This window comes from Drosophila willistoni (genome assembly GCF_018902025.1).
Source record: "Drosophila willistoni isolate 14030-0811.24 chromosome 2R unlocalized genomic scaffold, UCI_dwil_1.1 Seg167, whole genome shotgun sequence".
NCBI classification, from domain to species: Eukaryota; Metazoa; Arthropoda; class Insecta; order Diptera; family Drosophilidae; genus Drosophila; species Drosophila willistoni.
In genome coordinates, this window is record NW_025814050.1 from 8,569,034 (window position 1) to 8,596,830 (window position 27,797).

The following is a 27,797-nucleotide window of genomic DNA, read 5'->3' on the forward strand; positions in this document are numbered from 1 at the left end:
AGAGTAAGCGAGATAGACTTTCATTTAGAAGGAATTTTATGTTCAGTCTATCGGTCAATGTCAATTGTCAATTGGTTCGTTTAATATTAAAACAGTACTTTCACTTGATGCATTGTATACCAAAGTCGGTGTGACGACTTACTTACTTTTATTATTCATTTATATTTAATTTTTATAGAGGGTTGGAGGGTAGGATAATAATCAAAGATCGCTGCTTGTTTATAAATTTTGAAGATTTGAAGAAAACAAATATTAAATAAATTTTGATATTGTTTAATCGGCATTTATTATTATTTTTAGACATTTCCATTTAGTAAGTAAATTTTTTAATTAATTTTTTGTTTACTTTTTTTGTTGTGTGAAGCAATACTAATACTTTAAATTTTTGTTTATTGTTTGTCGTGTGTATGTGTTTGTGTTTTGTGTTTGTGTTTTGTGTTTGTGTTTTGTGTTGTGTGTTGTGTGTTTTGTGTTTTGTGTTTGTGTTTGTGTTTTGTGTTTTGTGTTTGTGTTTTGTGTTTTGTATTTTGTGTTTTGTGTTTTAGCGCCAATCATAGAGCTTACATCTTATGACTATTGTTTATATACTATATATAATTTGATTCTGCTTTTCAATTTGTTCTTTAGTTCGTTATGACCGAGTATTTGCGTTGCGTGTACTGGCTCTGCCTCTGATACGAGTGTTGCAGGTTATGGGTGGGGACTATAATGTTACCTAATGCAAATGAGAATTTTGTTATTAATATACATTTAATTATATATCATTAGATCGTGTCGTTTTGCAATCTAATAAATATCCACCCACTTAAAATCATCTTTTGATCTTTTTTCCGAAATCAATTAGCAAAAACTTGACTTATATGGAAACACGACATTCCAACATGTTTTAAGTCCGAGTCGGGACTCTCAGCTCTAATTAGCTGTTGTGTTTCACACATTCGTTGGAATAAAAACCAAAAATTGCCCTGCTACACTATAATTTTCGAGTAGGTACAATATGTATGTATATACTTTATTCAATCAAAAGGGTTCACTGAGTCTCAACATTAATAAATCAAATAGTCGTGTGAATTGTGTTCGCTACAGCTCAGTTTGTCGAGCATTTGAGTTAAAGTAAACTAAAAGAAAACATTTTCTTTACTTTTATTTCCAAAATTGGAAAACTCCAAACATAAAATGTGGTTTTAATATATCTAATTGAAGATTTACAGAAAGAAGGAATGAAAGCCAGATAAAGTTAACAAATAATTGAAGGTCAAAATATTGAAATTATTTAAGTATAAATCTTTCAAAACTACTACCGATCTTTCTATATCGATGTTATCTTGTCTACATATATTATCCTGTCTGGCATTAAAAACAAACAACTTGGTCATAAAATGAGAATTTAGAAGACGAAACAGGGTGAAGAAACAAAGACCATAGGGGGAAATGCAAACTTGTTCCAAAACTCCACTTGAATCTAATCAAAAACTCAAATAAACAGCATAGCCGCAACCCATGTCCATATCCATTCATATTCATTCAGTGATTGCTAATGTTCTGAGAGACTCACCTGAGGGGCATGGTGAATCCAGGCAGGGATTACGTAGCGTACATGTGCGTCCATCACCATCATAGCCAACTGGACAGGAGTCACACTGTGCACCATTCACAGTATCGTGACACTGAACGCCTCTGCAAGCAGGCAAAAGAAAGAAAACGTTAAAATCAAGGAACACAAAATAATAGGTAGAGATGGGTTCGTTTTGTTTATTATTATTAATACTGACAGGCCAGGAACAAACAACAACAAAAGGCGAAGACGAAATTTATTAATGATGTTTAGTTTTCGAGAATGGTTACATAAACACACACACGGACAAAAGAGATCCCAAAGAGAAAAGGTTATAGTTGGCCGGGCCGACAAAGCCGGCGATCGACAGGGTAGACATGTGCCAGTTGTTCGTCGTTTTTTTGTCGGTTTCCCTCCACCCCCCATCTTGTTCATTTTGTATGTCCCCCAACATTTACAGAGAAGACATAGGTAGACCCCATATCCAAAGAAAACAAATTACAATTACAAGAAAAACTTATTAAAAGTCCCAAAAGAAGGTACACTCAAACATGTAGGTTGTGTAGGATGTGGATGGCCCATGGCCAAAAACGGCATTGCATGTAAATTTCTCTGTTCCTTTTTATTTATGCCTTTAAAGTGTGGGATTGCTTATGGGCTTTTCGGTTTGCAAAATATTTACATATCATGACATGGTCATTAGCTCGCAATTCGAGCTTACAGTTAGCTTTCTGACCATCCTCTACCCATTTGCTCATCTCATTTGCCAGGACATAACTCATTGCAGTCCAATTTCCTAAGAAGAACTCAATCTTTCGTTTCATTTGCAGCCACTACTGTGCCCAACTAACCCAGAAGTCATATGTTTAAATATTTTATGTTTAGTTGCCGGAAGACATAGGCAAAACCAGAAATGAGCCCTAGACCCTAGCTACCAAGCTTGAATGTGACTCAAACTACAAAAATAATATGTGTGATGCATTGGAAACGTTTTCATAAGACAAGCATAAAGTAGAATACTCTAAAATCTAGTGAGCTATATTAGGTTTAGAAAGATTTGATGATTGTACTTTACCTAAAATCTCTTGTGATATATAATTTTCAAAAGAATGTTCAAAACGTATTTGTGAGTTGAAGAACGAAATGGTTAGGTATTTATTAATACGGTCTGTATGGATTGATTACTTGGGGGAAACTTCCGACAAAGTATCACAAGGAGGGATGGGGGTTAATTTCACGAAAATATTTGTGGCATTGGAACGATAAGTTTCAAATATGAATTTCTCAATATCCCATATAGAGTTTCTACAATTTGTAAATTAAATGATGAAGAGATTCTTTTTATCGTTAAATAATATTTAATAAATATGGACGGATATAGAATATATTTTCGCTAGTTATCAGATTAAAAAATGTAGATTTGTCAGTTATTAGAATTGCCAAACCATTCAAAGATTTACCTTTTGGGAATAAAGACAGCCAAAATAATTACAAAGTTATTCAAAATATCGATATTTTGGTGAGTGTTCAGACCCTGCCACCCCTGGATTTGTCTATGTCTTGATATTTTATAGAAGTTTACCTATACTTACTGGTTCTTTTATTTACATTCCTTTTGCTAACTATTTTGGATATTTCTTTCTCCAAAATATTCAAAAATTTCGAAACGAAGTACAACTTGGAACTGTACAGTGTTTCTAGGCTGTAAGTCTGTCTTACACAAGAGACTTAAGGGCGGGCTAGATAAAGCTCGAAACTCAAAGGCTCAGCAAACGATATTGCTTGAGACTTAAACTACAAAAATGTTATTCCCGAATCTAGATGACAGTCAGCATTTAGACGACCAAGAACAAGTCACCGACTTGATCTGCCTCTAAGCAAATACCTAAAGTAACTTAAAATAATGAGGTCTTTGTATTATATTGATATTGATATATTCATAAAATATAAATAACATTAGCTCTATTCCTTCTTATATTTTGCATGTGAATGTCTTTTTGTTGAAGGGAATAACCAACATATTTGATACTCCCTTTTTAAATAGAGTATTAGAATAACATACATATAGTAAATTTCAGTGGGCGTTGAGAACTGAGTTGCAAATAAAAGGTTCAACATTTTGTTATTTTTTCAGTGCGTGGAGTGATCATATATGTACGTACATATGTATATGTATATAGTTTATATGTACGAGTAGAGGAGCTGTCAGTTCAACAGATTCGTCAGCTTGAGGCTCTATATACATTGACATGGTGGGCAACAACACACTTGTCAAGAGCGTGTGCGTCAATATTTTTTGTTGGTTGCTTGTGTGGAAGCTTTTTGGGGATTGGCTATAACGAACGGCTGGTTCAGACTATGGTTGTGACTCCGTTTTTGGCGGCCACCACTTCAAACTGGCAACGCGCAATTAGCAAAAAGTGTTAAGTACTTAAGTGGCAAGTAAGCAGGAGGTTGAAGGATGGAGAAGTAGGATGATATGCGGTCTAAGTCAAGGCGGCGCTGGCATTTTTCATTTATGTACGTATATACAGAGATACATGTCCATGTTGCGTAGGCCCGTGTTCCCAGAGCAGAGAGAGAGAGTAGCCTCTCAGCCTCCACTTTGCGCTTTTCTGCTTTGTTTCAGTTCATTCGACCATATTGTCTGCGGCACCGTTTGAGTGCTGGGAAAATAGCCAGTCAAGCGCAACGAGGAACGCATTAGCATTTCTGCCACTGTCCCCATCCGCGCCCCCGTTCCCATTGCACTGCCGCCCCAAAACTCATATCTAACTCTGCCCCCGCCTCTGTCAAACTTTTAACTCCATCGACTAGTTAGCATGACGAAGAAACTCACTTGCCATGCCGTGTCCGTGCCTGTCCATGCCTCAGCTTCCCTTTGGGCCTTTCCTTTTATTAACCACGCATTCATAATTCATAATTCCAATTTGCTGGCTGTTCTTTTATTTTTTTTTTTTTGCTTGTCTCTTGCTCAAGTCCAGTTCAAACACCACCCAAAATAACTTGAACCAGGCTCATGCACAGGCTCTCCATCCACCAAGATCTGACAACTGTGAGTCGCTCCACAGTGCCGCAAACCGAGTGCTGAGTAATGTGTGAACATGGCTCTGAAACATGCAAAAGCCTTTTAGGGCAATTTCTTTGGGCCTTGGTCGCCACTGGAAATGAGCTACAGAATGCTAATAGAAGCTTAAGATTTTATGGCAATCTTTACGATCGGAAATTGAAAAATACATATAAATAAGCAATAAAATATAATAATTTACAATTCCTGTACAATAAGTTCATACAACTTTTTCTATTCATTGGATTCACTAAAATATTCCCCAGGCATCATTCTTTAAAGAAATTGAACTTCTAAGCCAACATTGTTGAAAGTTATCAAGAGATTTACCAATAAAAACTTAACAATCTGGTTACCAAATGGTTAAGCAAATTAAAATATTTTGTATTGAGAAATTCACAAAAATATGTTCATTCCTTTGGAGATATTCTAGCATTGAGAATTTGTCTTCTAAAAAGTTAAATGGGCATACTAATTTTGCGAGGTTTAATGAGCAAATCTGATCAAATGGAAAAGAATTGATGACTTGAAGACTACTAAATATATTGTATCATGTAATTTATGTTGGTTAGTTCCACTGATAGATAGACCCATTACAATACAAAATTTCAGCCTCTTTCACACTTGATAATATATTATTTCTTTCCATTGAAAGTAGAATTTCTATCTAATTTTGGTTTACTCTTTTTTTCTACTAACCTCACCCAAATTGCTTCTAATAGTAGCGCATGCCATGCAAATGCATGCCACTTATTTCTAACAACAACAACAACAACATGAAAGCCACTTGGCTGCCTCAGTCTAGCACTCCTATTGGAGGGCTTCCTTTTTTTTAGAGAGCACCCGAGAGTTCTCCTCAATCCTCGGACTTTCTTGCTTGTATGTGGCGCAGACACAAGGTTTTAGACAAACTACAACTAACTGCCATAAAGCGGCGTTTATTTTGCCACAGGCCACTTATCTGCAAAGTTTGACTATGACGACGACGACGACTCCCAAGAGCTTGATCTCGAGCTCTGGTCGGGGCTTGTTTTTGTTGGAGTCCAAGCCGAAGTCAGCTATTAATTTGAATTCAAGCAGTCAAACGACAGAGTCAACAACAGCAACTTGGAATCAATGGATCCACTTTTGAGGCAACGGTTGCGACTTGGACTGGAGCTTGAGCTTGAGCTTGTGCTGGGGATTGGATCTGGGGCTGGGGCTAAGACTGGGGCTGTGGCTGGGGCCGTTGTTGCTTTTTGTTTCGTTGCGTAGGCGAACTTGATTCACTCTACACTCTTGAGATATGCGTTCCACCGAACTTTTATGTTGTACCAGCCACAACTCGCTTCTTGCTTTTACCTTCTCTTCACAAAACACCAAAAATAAAAAATGAAAGAAGACAAAAAACCAAAAAAAAAAAGGCCTAGAAGAAAATGTTTGCCGTAAACGTTTTGTTTTGGTTAAGAATCTGTGGGAAAGTTGTACCATAATCGAAATGGAATTCTATCTTGGAATTGTGTTTAACACATGTGTACACATGTTTGGTGTATCTTTATCTCATGATCATCATCAGAATCAACATCAGCATCAACATCAACATCAGCGTCTAACTTTCCAGCTGGCCTTTGGCTGCAGCTTGATTGCATTACTGATTATTTCATCGGCTGCATAATTTAAAACTGAACAACAGAGAAATTGAGCCAGTGAAAAGCCATGCCGACTGGGACAAAAGGAAACTTTTATTTAAGGCCTTGGGCTGGGGTATGATTGGTTTTTTAGGTGGTCTCGTCTTTGGTGCGATATTGGTGTTTTGTGTATTGAAATCGAAAGTGCCCTCTAGATACAAAAGTAACAACTAAATTTGGCTATTGTTGCAAAAACTCAGAGCTCTCAAAGTTTTGCTAAGTTTTTGAGTTATTATTATTCTTGACAAATTCAAGTTGAACTCTTTTCACCTATTTATTTTTGAATCTGTTTTTCTGTCTGTCATAGTTTATCGAAGCTAGAAAAATTCAGTCTGGGACGTCTATAGTTTTTTTTTGTACTTTTCAAAAATTCTTGGTAAATACCTTACCATTTATGAATCTGTCAAGTTATTTGTGAATGACTGCCATTGGAAAGATGGTAAAAAATATTAAAGTTATAAATTCAGACGACAACTAGTTGAATCTTTTGATATTATAAGCCATATCTGCAGCTTTTGAAGTATATAAATGGATAATTCTGTTAATATCTTAATTGACAACCTTGAAAATGTTTACATTTGAATTTTAGTCTCTTTAGTTTTTGGAATATAAGTCAAACCTTTTGAAATATTTCATACCAATTGTTATATATATATATTTGTTATATAATATATTATAAATAATATATAATTGTAGTTGACCAGATACTACTTTGATTCTTTACTTGTTTTAGTATTTAAACTGGTTCAACATATCTACATATAAGAATTGTTAAAAGATCTTTTAATCTTTGAACAATGTAGATTTGACAAATAGTTTAACTAGTTAAATATTATTGAAAAGACTAAATCCAACCAATGGTTCCTTTCATCAGCTATTGGCATCTTGTTTTGGCGCCTGATCAAACCGAATACTCTCCTCACAACTTTTCATGATTTTATTTAAATAACATTTCATTCATAGAAAGTAGGTACTCGAATAATCTTAATCTGTTAATCTAAATGTTATCATAAATTTACAATTCACTTATACGAAACAAGAAAAACCTTTCTTTATCAATTTATCAAATCAATTTGAACCACCTACAGCCCATATTTAGTTTAATGGGTTTTTGAAACCGGAAGAAATCGCCGCAGGGCGGAAAATAATAAAGTTCTTGACTCTGCCAATTTATGTCAAACTTTATCAAATAATTATGCAAAATACCCACAGCAAAATGCTTTGAAAATCTTAACTAATAAAAACATAAATTCTATTTCCCCTTCGCTGTTGGTGCCACTTCCCCCCCTCTAACCATGCATGACATGTCATAAATATGTTAAACAAAACTATAACAAGTTATGCCATGTAACGGACATCAAAGACGAACTAGAATTTTCCATAGGGGGAAGGGAAGGGCGCTCTAAACAAAATGCAACAAAACCTTTGCAATAATACAAGAGTTCAGAAAGAGGAAAAGGGAAAAAAAAGATGAAAAAACTCATACATAAAGCATCCCAAAAGTTGTGGGGCCTTCTTTTGGACCACAAATGGCACTCGAAATAGCCGCATAAATTAGTTAAATAGAACCCGAACCTGAACCCGCACATAACTGAAGTTGAAAGAACAGAGAAAAACTGTCTGAATCTCTGAGGACTGACTGACTTCATTGTGTCAAAACACTTAAAAGTGATTCCCTCCATCTCTGTCTCACATCGATTCTGTAATGTGAGACAACTCGAACGAAGCGCCTGCCACGCGCATAGGAAGCAGTCGACCATAAATTTGTGTAAATTATTGAAAAACGGGGGAGACCCCAAGGGAATTGTAAGTAGGTATTTGTATATATGTATATTGTGCGGTGTAGTAGGTGTCTTCCAGGGTCCAGTATACGAAAGGTGCGCCTATGTGTGTCTTTTGACCGTATTTTAATTTGCATAAAATTGTTTTAAATGTTGTCACGACCCAACGCAGATCGCCGCCGAATCGTTACTGTCATCTTTCATTATCGATGAAATGTGGCCCAATGTGTGTGGTAAAAAAAAAAATTCTCTCCTAAATAAACTCTAGGAACAATCACTTTTAACTCCTCTAAAAAAAAAACCGAAAAGTTAGTTTCAATACTTGGCGTCTTGGTTTTGTTTTCCATGATCAATTCTATTAAAACACCATAAAACTTGTTCTAATGACATGGCACACCTGTTGATCCTTTGTTGTGGCAGGTTATCTTGAAAATTTTCTTTTTATAGACACTTCTATTCACATGCGACTAAAATCCATTCCTGTTGTAAGCGGTAGATGTTCCTTTGTGTTAAAACTGATAATGGAATTTTGGTTTTGTTTTCTTTCCGGTTGTTTACATTTCCAAGAATCTCAGTATGATGCCCAACTATATATCAAAAGAATATCGATAACTAGTTCGTAAACAATACATTGTTTTGACTTTTAAGTTTCAGTAAGTTTACAATGCTTTTAACCCATAACGAAATGTGTGTTCCGGTTTTAATGAATTTACCTTAACACAAAATCTCATTGTTTGATCAAGAGATGTTTGACTATTAAACCTTTCCTGAAATTATAACTTCTCGAAATTAAGAGCTGATTTTCTGCGGCATTACATGTATATTTTCCTTATAGTTCCTTTTATTTTTGCCAAAAATTTAATATTATAATACTATAATAGTTTGGCAATGACTTTTTAAATTTTGCTCATAAAAATTACCAAGATAGAAACAACTTTACATAAACTTAATCTCGAAACCGTGTCCTTTTTTAAATAATCAAATATATTTTAAACTAAATATTTCAATAAAGTTTACTTACTTGAAACCGAGTAATTTGATTCTTAAGAATCTACTGTACTTTTTTACATTACAAATCTAGCAACGTCAAGTATTTGGAAAAATAATGTAATGATATATCAATTTGTTGGTCATAAATGCTTTTACAGTTCTTTTTTTTTTATTTTTGTAAGTTTTTTCTTCCTCTCTATATAAAATTTGACAGGGGATTAGGAAGTCTTTCGTTTTATTTATCATCTATTAGTTTTGTACGAAACAAAAAAAGAAGAAACTCGTTTTAAAGCCATCATTCAGAACTATTAAGCTTTTCCAATTCTTTGCTCTTATTTCGTATTCATTCATGGATTAAGTTGCTTTTAACTTCTGAGAATCCACTAAGTAAATATAAATCGCCTTCTTCACAATGGGCATGGCTTACTTATCAATCATAGATATGAAGGCAAACAGAGACACAGAGAGACGAACTGTCTGAAGTATCTGAAAGGGATCTGCAAAGTTGCTTGACTAGATCATCAAACCATAAACAACATCAAATTGCCATTAAGGCCATATGCAAATAATTGCAGAGTCAGAGTCAAAGTCAGAGATTTTGCAGAGTAAGAAGAGTTGGGGAAGTGAAACCCTTTTCGGACACCTCTTTTTTTTGAGATTAGTGGCAACTGAGGCGGCGGCGTTGTCTTTTGAAAGACCTTCGAACCTAGCATGACAAATACAATTAACATGGATGCAATGACCACGCCCTTGACGCCATAAAAACAACAACAACAAAAAACTGAGTTAATTTTTGCTGCATTTCATTTTTCCTTTTGGGTTTTTTTTTTGTACTTACGGATAACATTGGAAGTTGGCACAAGTGACGCCTGGCTTGCAGGCCTTCCCGTCACCAACAAAGCCGACAGGACAACGGCCACACCTTGGACCCGTTGCAGAATCATGACAATCTACGCCTAAAAAAAGACAAAACCAACAACATACATAATGGGCATAACATATTCTTAATTACAGAGGGTATTTATAAATTTTTCTTTCTTCTCTTTTTTTAGCGAATTGTTAATGCTTACCAGGATAACAAGGATTCGCTGTACGACAATCCACTCGTATAAGATTTTCACTGCTGTGAGGCTCCTTGCAGCCGGCACAATTCTCCAATAACAAACGCAAGTAGGCAATCTCCTGACGTTGGTGGGCGACGTCTTCACGAAGCATCTTAACCAAAGCTATTAAATCGCTCAGCGAACGTGCGAGGGCGTCTGGAACAATGAGTGCACAAAAAAAAAAAATATATATATAAGAGTTAAGAGTTTAAAATAAAGTAACAATAATTCATGAAGTCACTATGTATGTATGTGTGTGCATGTGTGTGAGTGAGTGTGTGGGATAGGGAAACGTTTCCATCGTCTGACAAGATTAAGGTCTAACCAATGCAAAAGTTGTATGGTTGAACCCTCCAATAGCACCAACTGTTTGCAATCTCTAATCCTCTTTGCCGCCTGAATGACTCTTTGCAATAGCCTTAGTACCTATTCCCAGCTGCTAATGTGCAGCGTTTTAGTGCAATGTTTTCCATTATTTAATCTAATACGACAGCTAAGCTGAGCATTCATTCGCAACTTTCTTTGCCATAGAGGTGAGTCAGAGTTCTATTATCAGCTAAAATTTGGTTTCCATCACGAATTGCCTTTTAGTTTAAATAAATTTTATGGCAGTTGAGTGTGTAGGATTGTGATATATGTATGTACATATATTTCATTGTTTTATTGTTATTTTACTTAAAAGCTTGGAAACCTACCAAAGTATCAAGCAATATAAAAAAAAATTTGAACAAACAACATTGCTTAAACAATTTATGAATAGGCGCACACTCAAAACTCCATTTTAGATATTGAATTTACAGTAGTCCCAAAAATCAAATTACATTAGCTAACTAATTTGAATGCCTAGAAAACAAAAACCTTTTCTGCAGTAATTTGGGTTCAAAGCCATTTATGAATGTTTTGTTAGCAGCCATACAGTAAAACTTGTAACATGTATAGAACAATTTGTATCCAATAGTAATCAAATATCATAACGAGCCCCAAAACTACTCAAAACGCTTTTGAATGGTTGCAAGGTCCTGATGACATTGAATATTTACCTTAATAAACTCAACTATTGTTATAAGCACATTGAGTCCCTTCAGTATTAATTTAATACTACTCGATTCATGTAAAACTTATGACATCAATAATTGGCAATGTGATATGAAACAAATGTTTGACTAATCAACATTGTTTAACAAATTATTGAATAGGTATATATTCAATACTCAATTTGAGGTCTTGAATATGTTATGGTCTGAAAAATCGATCGATTGAAATAAGGACTTTTTCGTAAAAGTTCGAGGTCGAATCAAGTTATGAACGTTATTATTTGCACCAATCTGCAGAACTTGCAACATGTATTGACGAATTTGTATCTACTATGAATGAAATATATTAACGAGCTTCAAAAACACTCAAACCGCTATTGAATGGTTGCAAGGACCTGTGAAAATCTTGCTACCAGCTCCAAAAATGTATACAAACAGAGTGAATTGTTATACACAGAATGGGACACTTTAATTTCACTTTGAAACTTATGTAATCAATAATTGGCAATATCATTAATAAGTCATGAATTCTTTAAAAAATAACAAAATTTATGACCTCACACTTCATTTACGATTAAAAACTTCAGCATTATAGTATTCAGAAGATTGAAGATAAGAGTAGATTGCTTTGATCCAGACGGACTAATAGTTGAGCGAACATGGGTATGAAAACGCATGTCGCAGTACTGATCATGTAAATAATGTAATAAGTCTTTGTCCACTTACTTATTACAAATGTTAAACCTCTTATACACATAGAAGAATAAGTATAGGTATAAATTGAATGAAATTTTTCTGTTTTTCGACCCAAAATTACCTAGAAAACACTTTTACACCCAAGACTATTTGCCTATATGCCTTGAACTATATATTCAACTATTTTCGATTGCAATATGTTAACAAAAACCGTCATTATAGGACTCTTTAAATGTCTCTTGCATACAAAACATTTTAATGCTACGGCGAAATCTTAAAGCTCTTAAAGTTTCAAAAATAATCTGACTATTGATAATGCTTTGCCTAAGGCTAATTATACTATAGAAGTGAATAAGAACATAATTTAACAATTTAGCAAGAAAATCGCATCTACATAAATATCTGTCATCTCTAGATCTCCATTACAAATGTTGTACGACGCCATGTAAGACATATGGCAACAACTAAACTAGTCCAACCAATCTTCCCTGCCCTGTCTTGCCCCAATCGTCCGTTCACTCACCGACTGGGTGAGTGAGTGAGTTTTGTCAACATTGAAAACGCCGCCGTCGCCATCGCCATCTGAACGCCCAAACGCATCCGTTCCAAGTCAAGTCAGCTTTGAGCCCAAGAGATCTGAGATCTCGTTTTGGTTGTACATTTGGGCAACCTTCGTTTTTTTTTATTTTCTATCTCGTCGCCACGTAATTCATTCATTACGTTTTCGCTTTGCGATTTATGTTTGAATATATGCCGCCTGCCTGACTAGATTCAAACCCTGCCAAGTCGACCTGATGGTGTTTTTTTAAATTTTTTTTTGTGTGGGTACACAGTATAGACACGGATCCAGAGCGCGGGCTACCAATTTGGCGTTTCGCACTGAGCCAGATAAATAATAATTATGCTGGATCGGTTCCATATGAAACGAGTACACAAGTTATGCCCGGGCTTATGCGTTGTGGTTGGTTTTCTCTGTTGTCATACTCATATCTTGACGTTCATTAGCGTTGTCTTTTCTGTGGGCGCTTACCCCTTTCTCCCCTTTTCTATCTAACCACAGCCGCACTTCCTTAACTTGGCACTTAGCGGCGACTTATTGGTCGTTCAATATGGATACTTACCTCCACATGGGTTTTGTAATTAATTGCTATGAGCGGATTTATAAGGCATTATCAGGCTTATATATATGTTACAGGTCATGAAAGACTTAATGAACATCTTAATTTTCAGGGCTTGGAAAATTTACTAGTTACTCGATATAATGCTCCTAAACAAATTGGATAGTTACAAAGCAATAGGAGATTCATCTGTTCTTATTATAATGCGTTATATAAATAAAAAAAACTCGGCATGATATTTAATATTTATCTAACTTCTTATATTTTTAAAAAATTGAAATTCTAACAACAGACAGTTCTCTATTTTAAGATTTTCAATAAAAATTTACATAGTTTTTTCATCATGGCAAAATTTGGTTCACAATTTTGTCTTCTATTTGAGAACGATTATTCTTTTCATCTTGAAAGACTCGATAAACACTAAATATACATACTTTTAAATCAATATTTTGAATCAAAACCCTCCCACATTATAACAAGTTGTTCAAGGTTGTTTGATTGCATTAGAATTTTTCATACATTAGCCATGCCATTGACATTTCCAAGCCTACCTTCCTACCCATATCAGTTTGTTAACCCACACTCATCTTTCTTTCTGCCGACAACTTGCTCTACAGCATTTGGCTTAATTGAATTATGTACCATGAAACTGACACAAAACACCAAACTGACAAACTCAAATAACAAAATAATTCCATCAACTTGTACATCTATGCAAATATAACTCAAAAATAGCCACGCCTTAAGTAGAGACTCTAACTTTGAGTTAGAGTAGAAAAGTTGTCCCCTTTCGTTGACTGTTTTAGGACTACCGAGTGTCAGGAGCTGACAAGCATTTGAAGTGTGTTTTTGGGTGGGTTTCGTATTTGAGGTGGAGTGGGCATCTTAACCTACCTTCACAATCGCCATGCATGATGGGTATATCACCACGTTCATTGTCGGTTGGCACCTCCACTTGCCGCTGATCGGCACCTTCCCGAGACAGAGTAGGTTCATCATACCAATTGCTGCGTACGTCGCGTTTCTTGTTCTTCTCTGAAATGGTAAACAAAAAAAAGCAAACCAACCAAATTGGGTGGGTTTATAAAAAGCCCACTGGCATTTCTCCAACTCTCTGTCTGTCTAGCCATCTCTTCACTTACCACGTTCAGTGATCTTGTTTCGCAACAAGCGTCTGTTACCCCGCCGATGTAGACCCTTCTGGCAGTTGGCTCTTTGCAAAGAATGTTCCATATCAGCATCAAAGTGCAGAGGATATTTACGCTCACGGAACTAAAAGCAAACACATGTTTCTTAAGCCATAATCACTCTTTGCATTTCATCCTGGACTTACCAATTTAATTACAGGATCATCCATTTGTGTGTATAATTTGGTTAAACTCATTTCTATGTCATGATGTGTACTTGGCTTACAATCCACATATAATGTAATACGATTCTTGGAAAACTGAAGAGCCAACGATCGTATAGTACTCGTCTCATTTATATTGGGTATTTCGAAATTACGCGATTCTGTAGCACCATTGGCACTTATATCAAGTGTCACCCGTTGCTCCTTGCGATCCAAGAAAAATGACATTTTATGCTTCAGCATGGGAAAATCGATCATAAAGAGTGCCTCAATGGAAATATGTAACTTGCGACGAGGTCTATTTCAAGGATTTATTATATTAGGTAGTTGAGTAATTAAAAATAATGTGTCAAGGCTTACCTTATATGTCTGGTGGATATAACAACATCACCTTTACGTATATATTGTTCCAATTCGGAGGAGGCAACTGCAAATTAAATATAGGTAAGGATAAGGCAAATTAATATATAAATAAAATGTTTTCCAGAGATTAAGATAGAAAGGTTAAGGCAAATGAATACATAAATAAATATTGTCTAGAGATGAAGCTAAAGCTATTATGATAAAAAAAAAAAACCTATATTATTCGATGTATTTACTTATTATTCAATATTTAGTTATGAAAGTTTACCATTTTCTACCATGTTGCTATATCTTTTGTAATAAAATGTGCATTTCTTATCTTATTTATACTGCATTTCATTAACGTAAAACCAGATGTGAATCTATTGAGTAGTTTATTTTTCAGGAACAAAACTGAAAGATTTGTTTTATAAAAAAATGAGTCCTTAACATAGGAAGAAAATCAGGCCCTAAATATTACCCATATATTCATCAAACTGTGAACGCTAACTAGAAAATGTAAAAAAGGATGAAAAAGTCTGATTTAGGAGTCCAACTAATAGGTTTTACTTAAAAGAAACTACTTAGTTTATAAGGCCAACTTTTGGATAGAAAGCTAAATGTATCACTAAAACTCTGTCTTTAAATAAATTTAATACTAAAAGTAAATCACTCATGAAAAATGGAATAATAGAACCTACATACTTTTGTGTATGTATTTTTTTAGTTGAAATTAACGAAACGAAATTTGTCCTAAGAAGCCTGAGAAAATGTTCTGATCTTATAATTTCCCTTCTTAATTATAAAAAATATTTCGAGCATCAAGAATAAGTAATCACGAATGTTATGTGAGATCAGATAAACTACTTCTGAATTTGATATTTTTTAAAAAATTATCATACCATATTATAATAATTTCAGTATATAGTATCTTATCATCATTTATGACTAATCTGTGGACTGACTTCCTGATTGATTGGTACAAGATAAAAATATATGCTCACTGCCAAGGCAAAGAATAACTTCCGTTCTTTAAACTGATAAGCAACACCATATCGATTACAAAATCAATATATGTACATTTTGCAGGTCAATGTTGGTTATTTCTCGATTTGACCATAAACCGAGATTATTTCCACACACTTTGCTCTATTTACCCACAAACATTGGCAATCACATTTCGCGCCTGTCCCACAAAGATTACACGATGTAGAGAAAGAGAGACAAAACGAGTGAAAAGATTACAACACATTTTTGTGTGTTTCTGGGAGGATCATGCAACAATGTTTATTTTGGTCTAATCCAGCGGCATGTTAGGCCAAAAAAAGAGAAGGAAAACTATTTGGTTAATCCAAATAAGAATTTATCAAATTTCGTTGTATTTCACGCATTTGTGAAGTTATTTGTCTTTAAAACATTTGACAGGCGCATGAGAGGCTCGCTGACCTTCACGAAATTGCAAAAGTCTCATTTAGTGGGTCTCCCTCCCTCTGGTATCGTGATCGGGCAACGCCAACGCGCCATCTACGGTCCGGGGAGGTCGCCAACTTGGTGGCTAAAAGCAGAAACGAATACTAACCAACTGACAGTTGAGTTGACTGTTTTCAATACAAAAATGGAAATTTACATAAATCGCAATGCACATTTTGTTTTTCTTCAGTTTTTTTTTCTTTTTGGGATAAATATTTACACTCGATCTTGGACATTGCATGTTTGCCCATAAAAACAAAATCAACAACGAGTAGACATATATACGTATATTGGAGGTGCAAGAATGACCATTTAGGGGCGGGTAGGTGTAAGGGTACTCTACCTGGATCCAGTGATAGTGATGCAATCTCCACGAATGTCAGCGCCAATGCGGTCAGGCCGATTAGCAGCACGCGCGACCAATTCATCGTCGGAGTTTTCTTTTATGCTGCTGGAAATGGGGGAAAGTCGTCTCTACTCTCTGCTTCGCCGTCCGCTGCAATATAAATATAAAGAAAAGAAAAAAAAATAACGTAAAAATTAACAAACAAAAAAGAAGCACACCTTTCAGTCAGCTCTTATTTATTTATGTTTAAAAATAAAAAAAATAAAAAACCCAAGAAAAAGAAAATGCCGGAAGCTAACTTTAGCACCTCGAAGTTGAAATACACTTTTAATTCTTTGTCTCAAGTTTTTTCATTAGAAAATACTTATTAAACAATTAATGTTTATAATAAACAGAGATTTTTAGTAGTAAACATCTTGGTTAGTCCTTCAACAAATTTGAATCAGAATCAGTCTTTATTTATCTATCAATTCGCATATATCTCGAAATTTCAAAATTTGTTTTGTTTATTTTAAGATTTATTTTTAGTGAGAATCCTCTTTCGTTCTGACTGAATGATTTACAAATATGTAACCAATGCCTATCAATAGTCCCATAAAACATGCTTAAAGAATTTAGAATATACATTTTTAATATGATTTTTTCTATAGTATCTCATCAATTTGGTAATACCTTCTGATAGAGTATAATCGACATACATAAAACGCATTGTAAGATAGCATAAAAATGATAAATAAAATTCAAATGAAATTGTTATAACCTGTAAAGAATTAAGAACACAAATGCTGAAAATTCTTGACATTTCTTAGCCGGAAGTATTCGATCGGGTATCACCTAGGCACACACTCACACACATATTCTATATATACACACTTATACTGTATATACATACATACATATATTCAGCTTCATTTGTTTTAGCCATCTGTGGGCGTCATCGATGTAATAAAGCATTTTCAAGCTTAATCTTTTTATTTTTCTTTCGTTTGCTTTTGGTTTGGTTTAGAATTGCCTAAGATTTATGTTTGATTTTTGCAATCATTCTTCTTTCTTTAAGAAATAAATTGTTTATTTGTTAGAATTTGCTTTTTCAGGTGTTAGTTTTTTTTTTGTTAGAGAACGGAAGTCGTATAGATAGACGAATGAGAATTTGTATTTCTGTTTCATCTCTCGTTATGTTAAATGTAAAGACGAAAAGTGTTACATGAGAAAACGCAGGGCATTTGGCAAATAGACATATTTATATACATAGTCTATCTATAATCCCAGATAATCCGTGTCAAATGTGCAAATAAAAAGAACCTAAAGAAATTTAAAAAGCTCTCAGACGAGGAACTGTTACAACTTTTACTGCACACTCAGAGTCAAAGTCATAAGATCTTGTTCTTACTACATCAGGTAATTGCGATTACCATAAATGGCTCATGTTCTCTGTGACTCAGTGACATTGTAGCCCGACTCCAGCTGCATCAGCTTTGTGCCCAAAGAGAACGATACAACCTAACTGCCACTATAAATCCATAACTGTCACTCAACATTTTGGACCAGTATCGGCAGTATGGTCGTCCGGTCGATCGCCTGTGTCGTGTAAGGCCATAACGACATTGCAGCAGCAGCATCTTCTCTTAACCGTCAACCGTTACCACATTCCTGGGACACCTCCTTAGAAGAAGAGAAGCCACATGATGAGCATGATGATGATGATCTTCATTATCATCTTGTATTTATTTAACCATGAAATTGTTAGACTTTGGATTTGTTTGTTGTTTAGTTTATAACACACTGCTTGATGGTTTTGTGGCCTACTCAAGTGCCTGACTGGAGCCCAAAATGCTTAATTGCAACCGCCCGAGGTTCGTAGTGGATGCTGTTGCTGTCTTATTTAGTTTTACGATAGCCACTTGTTTAATGCCAATCAGTGCATACTTAGTTCCACCTTATTTTATATTCATTGATCGTTAAAATTTGTTTATTAGTTTAAATTTATTAGCCATCTATGCTGATCAAAAGGATCGCAGATTTAAGAGAGCGCTAAAAAATGCCATCAACTGACAGTAGCCCCCAATGGAATTAGCCGCAACTTGACGAACAAGTTAATTTATTATAAAGAAGACTAGGAGTGTGGTTGGAAATCTGGTGATATTGGATTGAAGATAAGAGTTTGACTGGTTTCATGACCGGGATTGATGGCTTTGGCACATTAGTGAGAAAAAGTAGAAGTGTTATATGCAAAATAAAATATGCCAACTTTGCGAAAATTACCCATTATCTACTATTACATATTAAAGTTTTTCACTCTAAAAAAACGTAGAAATATATAAAAATAACAATATTAAATATGTCATAAAGTGAATCTCTAAAATTCACTTTAGATCAGATTGATAAAGTTGCATTTACAGATTAAATAGTTGTTAAAAAATGCAGGAAATTCGTAAAATGTGAAAAATTATAAAATGAGTTCATTTCAGATTAAGTCCATAGATAGATGATATTATTAAAATCTTTATTCCATTAAATCAAATATAGAATTCGTTTATTTATAAAAAAATTTGCATCAAAAGCATGGATCGCTGAAAATTAATTAAAAAATGAATTCAATTTTTTTTTTTTTAATATTTTTTTAACGATGACATTAGCATTTTTGATACTCATTTTCTGAAATTTCATTAGAACCGTTACTTGTTTTCTTTTGGACAAGATTTTCTAGTGAATCTTAAGTGGATAAAGATGTTTTTATAAGATAAAAAATTGCTTTTTAATCAGCTTAGACGGTTCACTTACGAATCATTACTTTGATTTCAGTTTATCTGATGAATTTAAGCGGAATGATGTCTCCCATGAGACATTCAAAGAAGATTCCCTAGAACTTAACCCACACTCAATGAAATGGATCTAAAGTATAGACAGTTAATCCTTGGCTACTGTTCAACTTTACCACAACGTTAAGAACATTTCCCACCAAATGTCAACCCCAGAGTAATCAAATGAATAATCCCCACCGAAAGGCACCTTCAAAAAAAGAGAAAAACAAGGAAAACATAATCCTCCTATACCTCAGCAATTTATTAAATACTTTTTAATGCCATTGCTTAGGTACAGATCATGCTTTCATAGGAACGTGTATATGTTTATATATATATATCGTATATCTTTGTCCAGCGCCCACGCAGTCGAGCAACTTAAGTCCAAATAATATATAGATATATCTTGGATGGATGTCACTGCGTCGCCATGGAGACGGCAAATGACAACAACAACGTTGACGACGACGACGCCACATCAAGTTAAAGTTAATAAAAAGCACAAATCAAAAACAAAAGCCATCTATATACCACAATGATTGACATTTAATTAAGCAAAAGGCAAATGCACACGGAAGCCGCAAAATGTACAAAACTGGCGACCACAATCCAAACAAAATTTACCAGAGACAGTCACCCACAACTTACTACTCGATTGGGGCTTAGATTCGGACCTTTACCCCATTTGATCTGAGACGATTTTGAACAAGTTTTCAAAGCGGGCGGCATCGACATAGTCATCGTCATCATCATAATCATCATCATCATCATGAGAGCCTCAACCATTTGACAATAGGCGTTGCATGTTAATCATCAAAAGGAAATTTGATGCTTATCGGAAAAGTCATTCAATCAGATCGAATGGAAATAGACAGGCACCCTAAACAGGCAAAAGAGAGGTTCCGAGGTGCAGTTGCTGAGTACACCGATTTATTACAATGTGCTTTATATTAAGAAAAAATGTTCAGATGAATTGCAATTATAAAAAAAATGTATTTTATATGTTAAATCTGGTTATCAATTAAGAAATTGATAGCATATTTCTGAAAATGGAGTTGTAGGCAATGGGATTAAAGAAGTTCATATATGTACGTTCATCCATTCTTTGGTGTGTATCTATTACTAATCATGTAAAGAGGCCCGCCAAGAGGATGGTGTAAAGGAGGGGAAACAAAATATCAGATTGTCATGTAATCAGAATATTTTTCTTTACAACATTTGCCTACACTGGCTGCATTTACTACATTTCATTTCACATTAGGGAATATATCACATTCAACCCCCACTATGTTGGATTATTTCCTATGGGACCCTGCTTAATGAAGCTCTATTTAAGGAACTCCATTCAAACCTATTCATCAATATGAGAAATTCACTTGTTATGTTAAATTATGAAGACCTAAACTAACTAGACATAAGCCAAACTATTTTAGCTGTGTTTTTATAAACAGCTGTCCAAAGATATAGCCCAACCATCAAGCTGACTATGCCCTAAACTAGTTTAAAAATTCAGTGTTGGATGAGTGAATAAAACTGAATGACTCCCTTCATTGAGTGTGTGAATATGTGCACTGAACATGTTCCTTTTTAACCCACTCACTTCTTTACTGACCCAGTGACTTGTGTACGTATAGGAATGATAAATTAAAAAATTATTATAAAAAACAAACTTCCTTTATTTTGCCTTCCTTCCCGTATCTGAAAATGTTCAAATATTTTGAATTTTAACAACTTAAAAATCATATTCAATCTATTAATTTATTAATTTCACATCCCGATTGAATTGTAGATGCAAGCTAAGCTCTAAGAAGTTTGCAAACTTTTGACTAGTGTTAATTTATCCTTTTCATTTGAGAATAAATCCTTTTCTGTATTAAGGACCTTATGAACAATAAAGTTAGTACAGACTAACCCAATGTTGCAATACTGAGTCTGTACCATAGACTGAACAAATGAGTTAGTTAGTCAACTGAACAAGTGAATCAGTAAGCCAACTGAACAAGTGAATCAGTGAATAAGTCAGTGAAGGTTTCGATTGAAACAACACTAATAAATAGTCATATATTTCATTGAATTAATACCTTCAGTTTTCTCAAAATGCTTTTGCTTTTCTTATAACAATTGTTTCCCAAAATTGTTATTTTCAAAATCTGTCTTGTCGTTAAGCAAGCACACAAGTCCTCTTACTAGTCTATTCATATGAGTCTATTCTAAGACCCTGTCCCTATATGTACTCAAATCCAACTATGATCTTTAAAGTCATGAAGTGCTGAAAATAGTCATTTCTTTGCCTTATATTAATAGAACCAAATGCAAAAATGTGAATGGCTTTTTTGAATTTGACATTTATTACCATGTTTGCTGTTACCTTAAAAAGATTACGTTTTGTTAATATAAATATTCAAGACCTTAATTCGTAGAGACAAGCAGATCAAATGGTAAATGACTCTCAAAAAGTGTGCAGTTGACTTAATTTGGTAGTGGAAATCAGTCATAAGTTAAGTGACTTTAACTAAACAAGTTTTTAACATTAAAGCCGCTTGTAATTTACAAATGTAAAGCCATATTTTGACAATTTTAATATGACTCATAGCCATAATTTTTGGGCCAGCCCTCGGTGTTGGCATTAAAAATTCAAATATTTTGATTGTTTAGTTCGACTGGGACATGCAAGCGAATCTTAGCACCAGCTTCCAAGATCGTACCCCCGCAGGGCGTTTAGAAACAGCGCAAAAATCGGTCCGCACGGCTACTGCAAATGCGCATGCGCCCGTCCTCAGATAGATGGCTGGCTGGCTGGCGGGCTGGCTGGCTGTTTACCTGACTGCTATCGCGTGTGGGCAGGACAAGTTTCGCGTTGTCGACGTCGCTGCTGCGGCTGCTGCTGTCGCCGCAGGCCCCGTGTGCTCGTGTCACTGAAAATCAAATCAACCGCGCTTAAATGCTCAGCCGAAAACTCAGCCCCAACCAGCTTCAGCTTCAGTTTTCGAGTTCGGAGCTGGCAAACCTGCTGTCAGTTGCTGGTATGACATGGAAAAAACGATGGCGGCGCCTACGCATCCCACAAACGACAAAAAACTTTGCGGTTAGGGTGGAGTGAGTGGAGGGGCGTAGAAAGAGACGAAGACTCAACTAAGCCACTTAGGGAAATTCTTCAACGGATTTTCATTTACCTCAAAAACTTTCTTTAGCTTTTGTTTAATTTTTTTTAAAGGCATTTTTTTTTTTATAATTGAAAAAAGTGAACTGATAAATTGGTTTCATCACAATAGATCTTATTTTTCATTTTATGTATATGTTTGTATGTATAGGATTGATATTTTTGTTGTTGTTGTTTCGGGTCCACAACTTCCGGCGCGACTGTGGCAACTGTGAAAGTGGCAAGTCAAAGTCGAGGTTGACAGGGGCCAGCACTTGACGTCCTCATTTATTGATCTCTGTTTTTAATTTTGATTTGAATTTTTTTTTTTTACTTCTTTTAATTCAATTTTTTCCATCAAATATTTGGTAGTTGACAGCTGAAAAGTTGGCCATTCATGTGTTATACAAAAAAAAAATGTTAACGCTTTACTTATTCGAGTTTTATTTCATAATATTGAAAGGTCTATCAATTATAGTGCGATTTCTGGTATGGTAATTGCCGCCTGCCGTTTCAATCAAAAACTATTATAATGAAATTGCATTGAAATAGTTGTGAATTGTTTATAACTTCAACGATGATGAAAATAATGGCCAAAGATTCAATGGAAAATTGCTGCTATTTTGTAGCAAAATAGCGCGGATTATTATGGAGAGTGCTTTTGATTTTAAACAGCATTCCAAAGGCTTATTATCTTTTTGGAATTAAAGTCAGGTTTCGGTGGTAAAAATATGATTTTTATAATATAAATAACTACAAGTTTAAAGTCCATTAGCAATACTTATCATATTCTGTTTAATGTGTTTAATGAAGAAAATACTTTTCATAATTTGAAGTATGTATAATGATAAATTTGTCAGTCGTTAAACTCAACTTCGGAAAAACTTCGGAATTTTGTATTCACACCCAAACTATTTTCTTTTAAAGGATTGATTAATCACAATTTTGCTAATCTCATCAGTTGAGTGTGATAACGTAAGATGAACCTTGATATCCTTTTTATAGTTTATTTAATTATAATTTTCAACTAGTTTAAGCATTGAGATCCTAAAGTGGTTAGCCAATTAGGCCGTTAGAATACCGTGATAGTTTTCGAAATAGTTTAGTCTCTTTTTGAGATACGTAAATGAGTTAAATGAGTTATGTTTCAAAGCTTTTAAACTGGGATCTAATCAATTTAACCTTAAGCTGTGATGGATTACAATGATTATTAATTTTATTAGCAAGAAACTTAAATATAAAAATTCAGAAAAACGATTGAGGATTTTTATTTTTACTAAATTCAAATAAATAGTAGAGTAAGTACACCAGCAAAAAAAAATATATTCCAAGAACATCTTGTAGACAGGTTAAGGATCCTTAAGATAATAAATACTTAGAATCTACATTATAAATAATGTTTATTGAATATCATGAATAAATTGATGAGATGAAGTTTGAGTCTCTCTACATGAATAATTTAGTGGGCAACTTAAAATTCCGCAAATGAAAAACGAAGAAACAAATATGAGATAAACATAGCCGGCAGCAAAAATATGTCGCAAATCGTATTATTATGCCATAAAATACAATATGGCTGCTATATAATTATATGATTAGGCCAGGTGTTTAACCTAACACACCCAACACACGCTCAATCCTATTCATTCATATTTATATTCACTCTCAACAGTGTGTGTGTTCCATTGATGAGTATCCATTTGCATATCTGTGCAGAATAATCAAAATATGATTATTGAACCAGCCACAAAAAAAAATATATACATACATATATATATTTTCGTTTACGATCTGGCTTTTTCATCAGAATCTAATCAACAGCTTATAAATGATACGATATTTTGGTTTATGTTTGGCGCCGCATTGTCGCATAAGGTTAAACCTGTCAAAACTGTTTAGAATAGGTTTTAAGCTGTAATTAAGCCAAAAATCGAAAACGTATTAACTTATTTTGATGAACCATTAAAATGAAGTTTCTTTTGCCGTTGTTCGCATCTCGTTGAATCACTTTTGACGCCGCCAGCCCAAATAAAAGTCATATAATACTAACAAGCCGAAGTTTTTATACCCTTTCTAGTTCTTTAAATTGATCTAGCTCCTCTTTAAATATCTTAAGCTCCAATAAATGATATGTGACTCAATTCAGACAATTATAGAAAATCGTAGTTTGTCCTATTTTTTGCTACATTGAAAACTTTTGATCAAAATTACTATACCCTTCTGTGAGAGTATATTTAAAATAGACTTATTTGAATTGCAAATTAATGAAATATATTTCGTCTCTTTTTCTTTTTTTTATTTCGTTGTTGTCAGTCAATACAAAGCATTAAAAATTTGTTAGGTTTAATTCAGTTTTCAAACTTTTCACTATGAAAATGAGACGAGGTGAGATGAGATGACGATGCGCTAATTTGGCTGCAGCAATTTTCCAGTTTCCAATGTGATTTGCATTTGCATTTGTTTATGAACTCATAACTTGCGAGCCAACGGAAATTCCATCCAAACAAAAAGGCAATATTATTTATGTTTTAATAATGCCAAGAGGCAAACTCTATCTCTATCTCTATATATGGTCTCTAGGAGATCCGAGTGTAATATATTCACAAAAAATTAAAATAAACCGCAAGTCCACGATGAGACATCGTCAGTCGGCAGTTATAAATTGTTATGGAAATGTCTTTTTACCTTTTCAGTGGGCGTCATTTTAATTGAATTGCTTTTTTTTTGCTGCAGAAGCAAAGCCACACAAACTAGTCTGTTGAAATCAAATCAACACAAATAAATTATCTTGAAACCAAACATCAATTTCTAAGAAATACTTTAAACACAATGCCAAGTGTCTAGTATTGTTTCTGCTGCTCTTATTGTTATAAGATGTATAAAATGTGGCAAATAAATTTGGCAAAAATTAGGAATAACAATCGGTCTCTTAACCTGCTTTGAACAAAACTATTAACAAACAAAACAACACAGAAAAACTACGCTGCAACGTAAAAAATATGTGTGGAAAGTCTGGTAATTAATAAATTATGACTTAGAGTTGATATTTATGGCGCCAATGCAGCGATAAGCGAGTCCAAGAGAAGATCTTCTTCGAGATTAATGCGGAATCTCTTTAAGCCTCTGGCTTTGGGTGTGTCTAATTAATATGTATCGATAGTATTTGAAATTACAACAACAATTAGCATGATTTATCATCAGATATGGAAATGGCAGAGAAATAAAAATATTCATAAATTGGTCAATCAATAAGGCTAAGATTACCAAGCCAAATGAGTTGAGACAATCAAAAAAGAGAGAATATCTTAAAAGAAAAATTTGAAAATTTTAAATAAAAGATACAAAAATTCAATAAAACTTGACTGAATAAAAAATGATTTAAAAAGACTAAACAATTAATTAATAATACTATACCGAAAGCTTAGTATTAATTCTTGAAAATATCATGGAAAAATAAAGTTTGTGTTCATATATTTTCCAATAAATTTTTGGCCCTTGCAGTTTGCAGTAATTTTAAATATTTTACGTAATTATTCATTTCATTTCAATCGAAACACAGCTTGAAACACCAAATCCAGGCAGACCATAACTGATTAAACTTTTAAGTGGTCACAACTGAAAATGTCTATTTTTAAAACAAAGTTTTACTACTTTTAATATAAATGCAATAAATATAAAAAAAAATTCCTTTGGAACTCGTGGTTGACAATAAGGAGTAATATTATTATCGAATATTTGCTTACGCTCAAAAAAAAGTGAATTTAAATATAAATATGATGATTTACTGGAATGAAATAAACTCTTTATATCGTTATCTACAAAAAGTAGCTCGTGGATTCTTATAATGCAAAAAAGTATTGCAAGAGTTTTTTTTTTAGCAGTGAAGCTAATTTTAACCAATCTGAGGTTTCATTTGTTCTCTGATTCGATAAAAAAAACTCTTATCAAAACTGGTCACCCAATAAATTTCAATAATAATAATAATAGCACTTATGATATATTTACGATACAATGAATAATGCTGTAGCCACAGCATAACGTTTAATATTAAACAAAATTAGTATTAGTCTGACTGGATCGATGATTTATTTCATGCGGTGATTTGTACTAAAGATGTTTTTGGTTTTGGTTTCTTAAAAAAAAAATGATTTTTCTCTTTTATGTTTATGTAAAATGACTCAACTTGGCGAAGACAATTAAAAATTAGCAATGAGGTTTTTTATTAGAATTACTAAATCGATCATTTTTTTAAACGTAATTCTAAATATTAATTTATTACAGTGCCTAAAAACTTTGTTCTGATGCTAATTTTACATTGAAAAATAACATTTTGTAAATGTAATTTTTCTTTAGACTCATGTTATTTGTTCGATTATAAAATGGAAAATATATTTTAGTAAATAAATTCCTAAAATTACTCACAACTCACAACATCAAGAATTCACTATATTCCTTTTCGAATTTTAAATAGTTTATTCTGTGAACTCTTTCAAACGAGTAAAGTAAAGTCAAACCTTTCCAAAACTGAATCACTCGTTTGTGATTTAGAATGTATTCATGCAATGCTTGGGGGGTCTTTTTATTATATTAAAAAATAATATTTTTAAAATTGTGCAAGTTTTTGAAATTTGTAATATATTTTAATTTATATTTTTAGTTTAAGAAGTTCTAAAAATCACATAAAACCAATTTATAATGTTTAATACTTCACTTTTTCACATTGTGTGTTTACTTTTTAATTTTGTTCAATTTGCCACTGTAACCCATTTTTTTGTGGCATTTTAGAGAGCCACTCGAGCTCCTGTTATAACCTTCACACTCACCACTTAGTCAAGGACGTCGTTGCACGCCAACGTTGATTTTTGTTAAGCCTCAACTGCAACTGCAACTCCAGATACTTTAGTTTAGATCCAAATCAACTACTACTTAGTTTCTAGCAGCTCCTTGAGGCTGTCAACGCGTAATTTAGAATGGAAGCAGTCGTGAGTTATTTTTATAGCGTTTGCCACACTTTTCTTTTATTTTTCTTTATTTTTGCTTGGGTATTTTTGGTTTTCTGGAGGAAAGATCAAACAAAAATTTCACTATAAGAAACGATAATACAACGGATGCATTAAATATTTGAGTGTGATTTTTGTGTGTACGGTTGTTGTTTTTTTTCGGTTATTTTAAAAATGAACCCTTTTCAAAATACACAAACACACGACAAGATCTTGTGGAATTGATTTTATTAGAAAGAACACGCGACGCAAAGGTAAAATAACACAAAACGACGGACCGATCGGTATGATCCTCCAACGACTAAAACTGCTTGGCGACTGACTGACTTTGGGGCTG

The 27,797-nt window shown here is 33.9% G+C and overlaps 1 protein-coding gene across 1 annotated transcript; it reads right to left on the reverse strand.

The window, feature by feature from the left end:
- Positions 1-492: 492 nt before the first annotated feature.
- Positions 493-27,495, reverse strand: LOC6643782. The gene is made up of 10 exons (XM_015177995.3): positions 27,284-27,495; positions 16,518-16,670; positions 14,723-14,789; positions 14,345-14,660; positions 14,154-14,283; positions 13,906-14,046; positions 10,131-10,319; positions 9,899-10,016; positions 1,556-1,677; positions 493-715 (listed from the first exon to the last, which is right to left on the reverse strand). The coding sequence occupies exons 2-10, from the start codon at positions 16,600-16,602 to the stop codon at positions 624-626; spliced, it is 1,260 nt and encodes a 419-aa protein (XP_015033481.1). The 5' UTR covers positions 16,603-16,670; positions 27,284-27,495; the 3' UTR covers positions 493-623.
- Between the last annotated feature and the right edge of the window lie 302 nt (positions 27,496-27,797).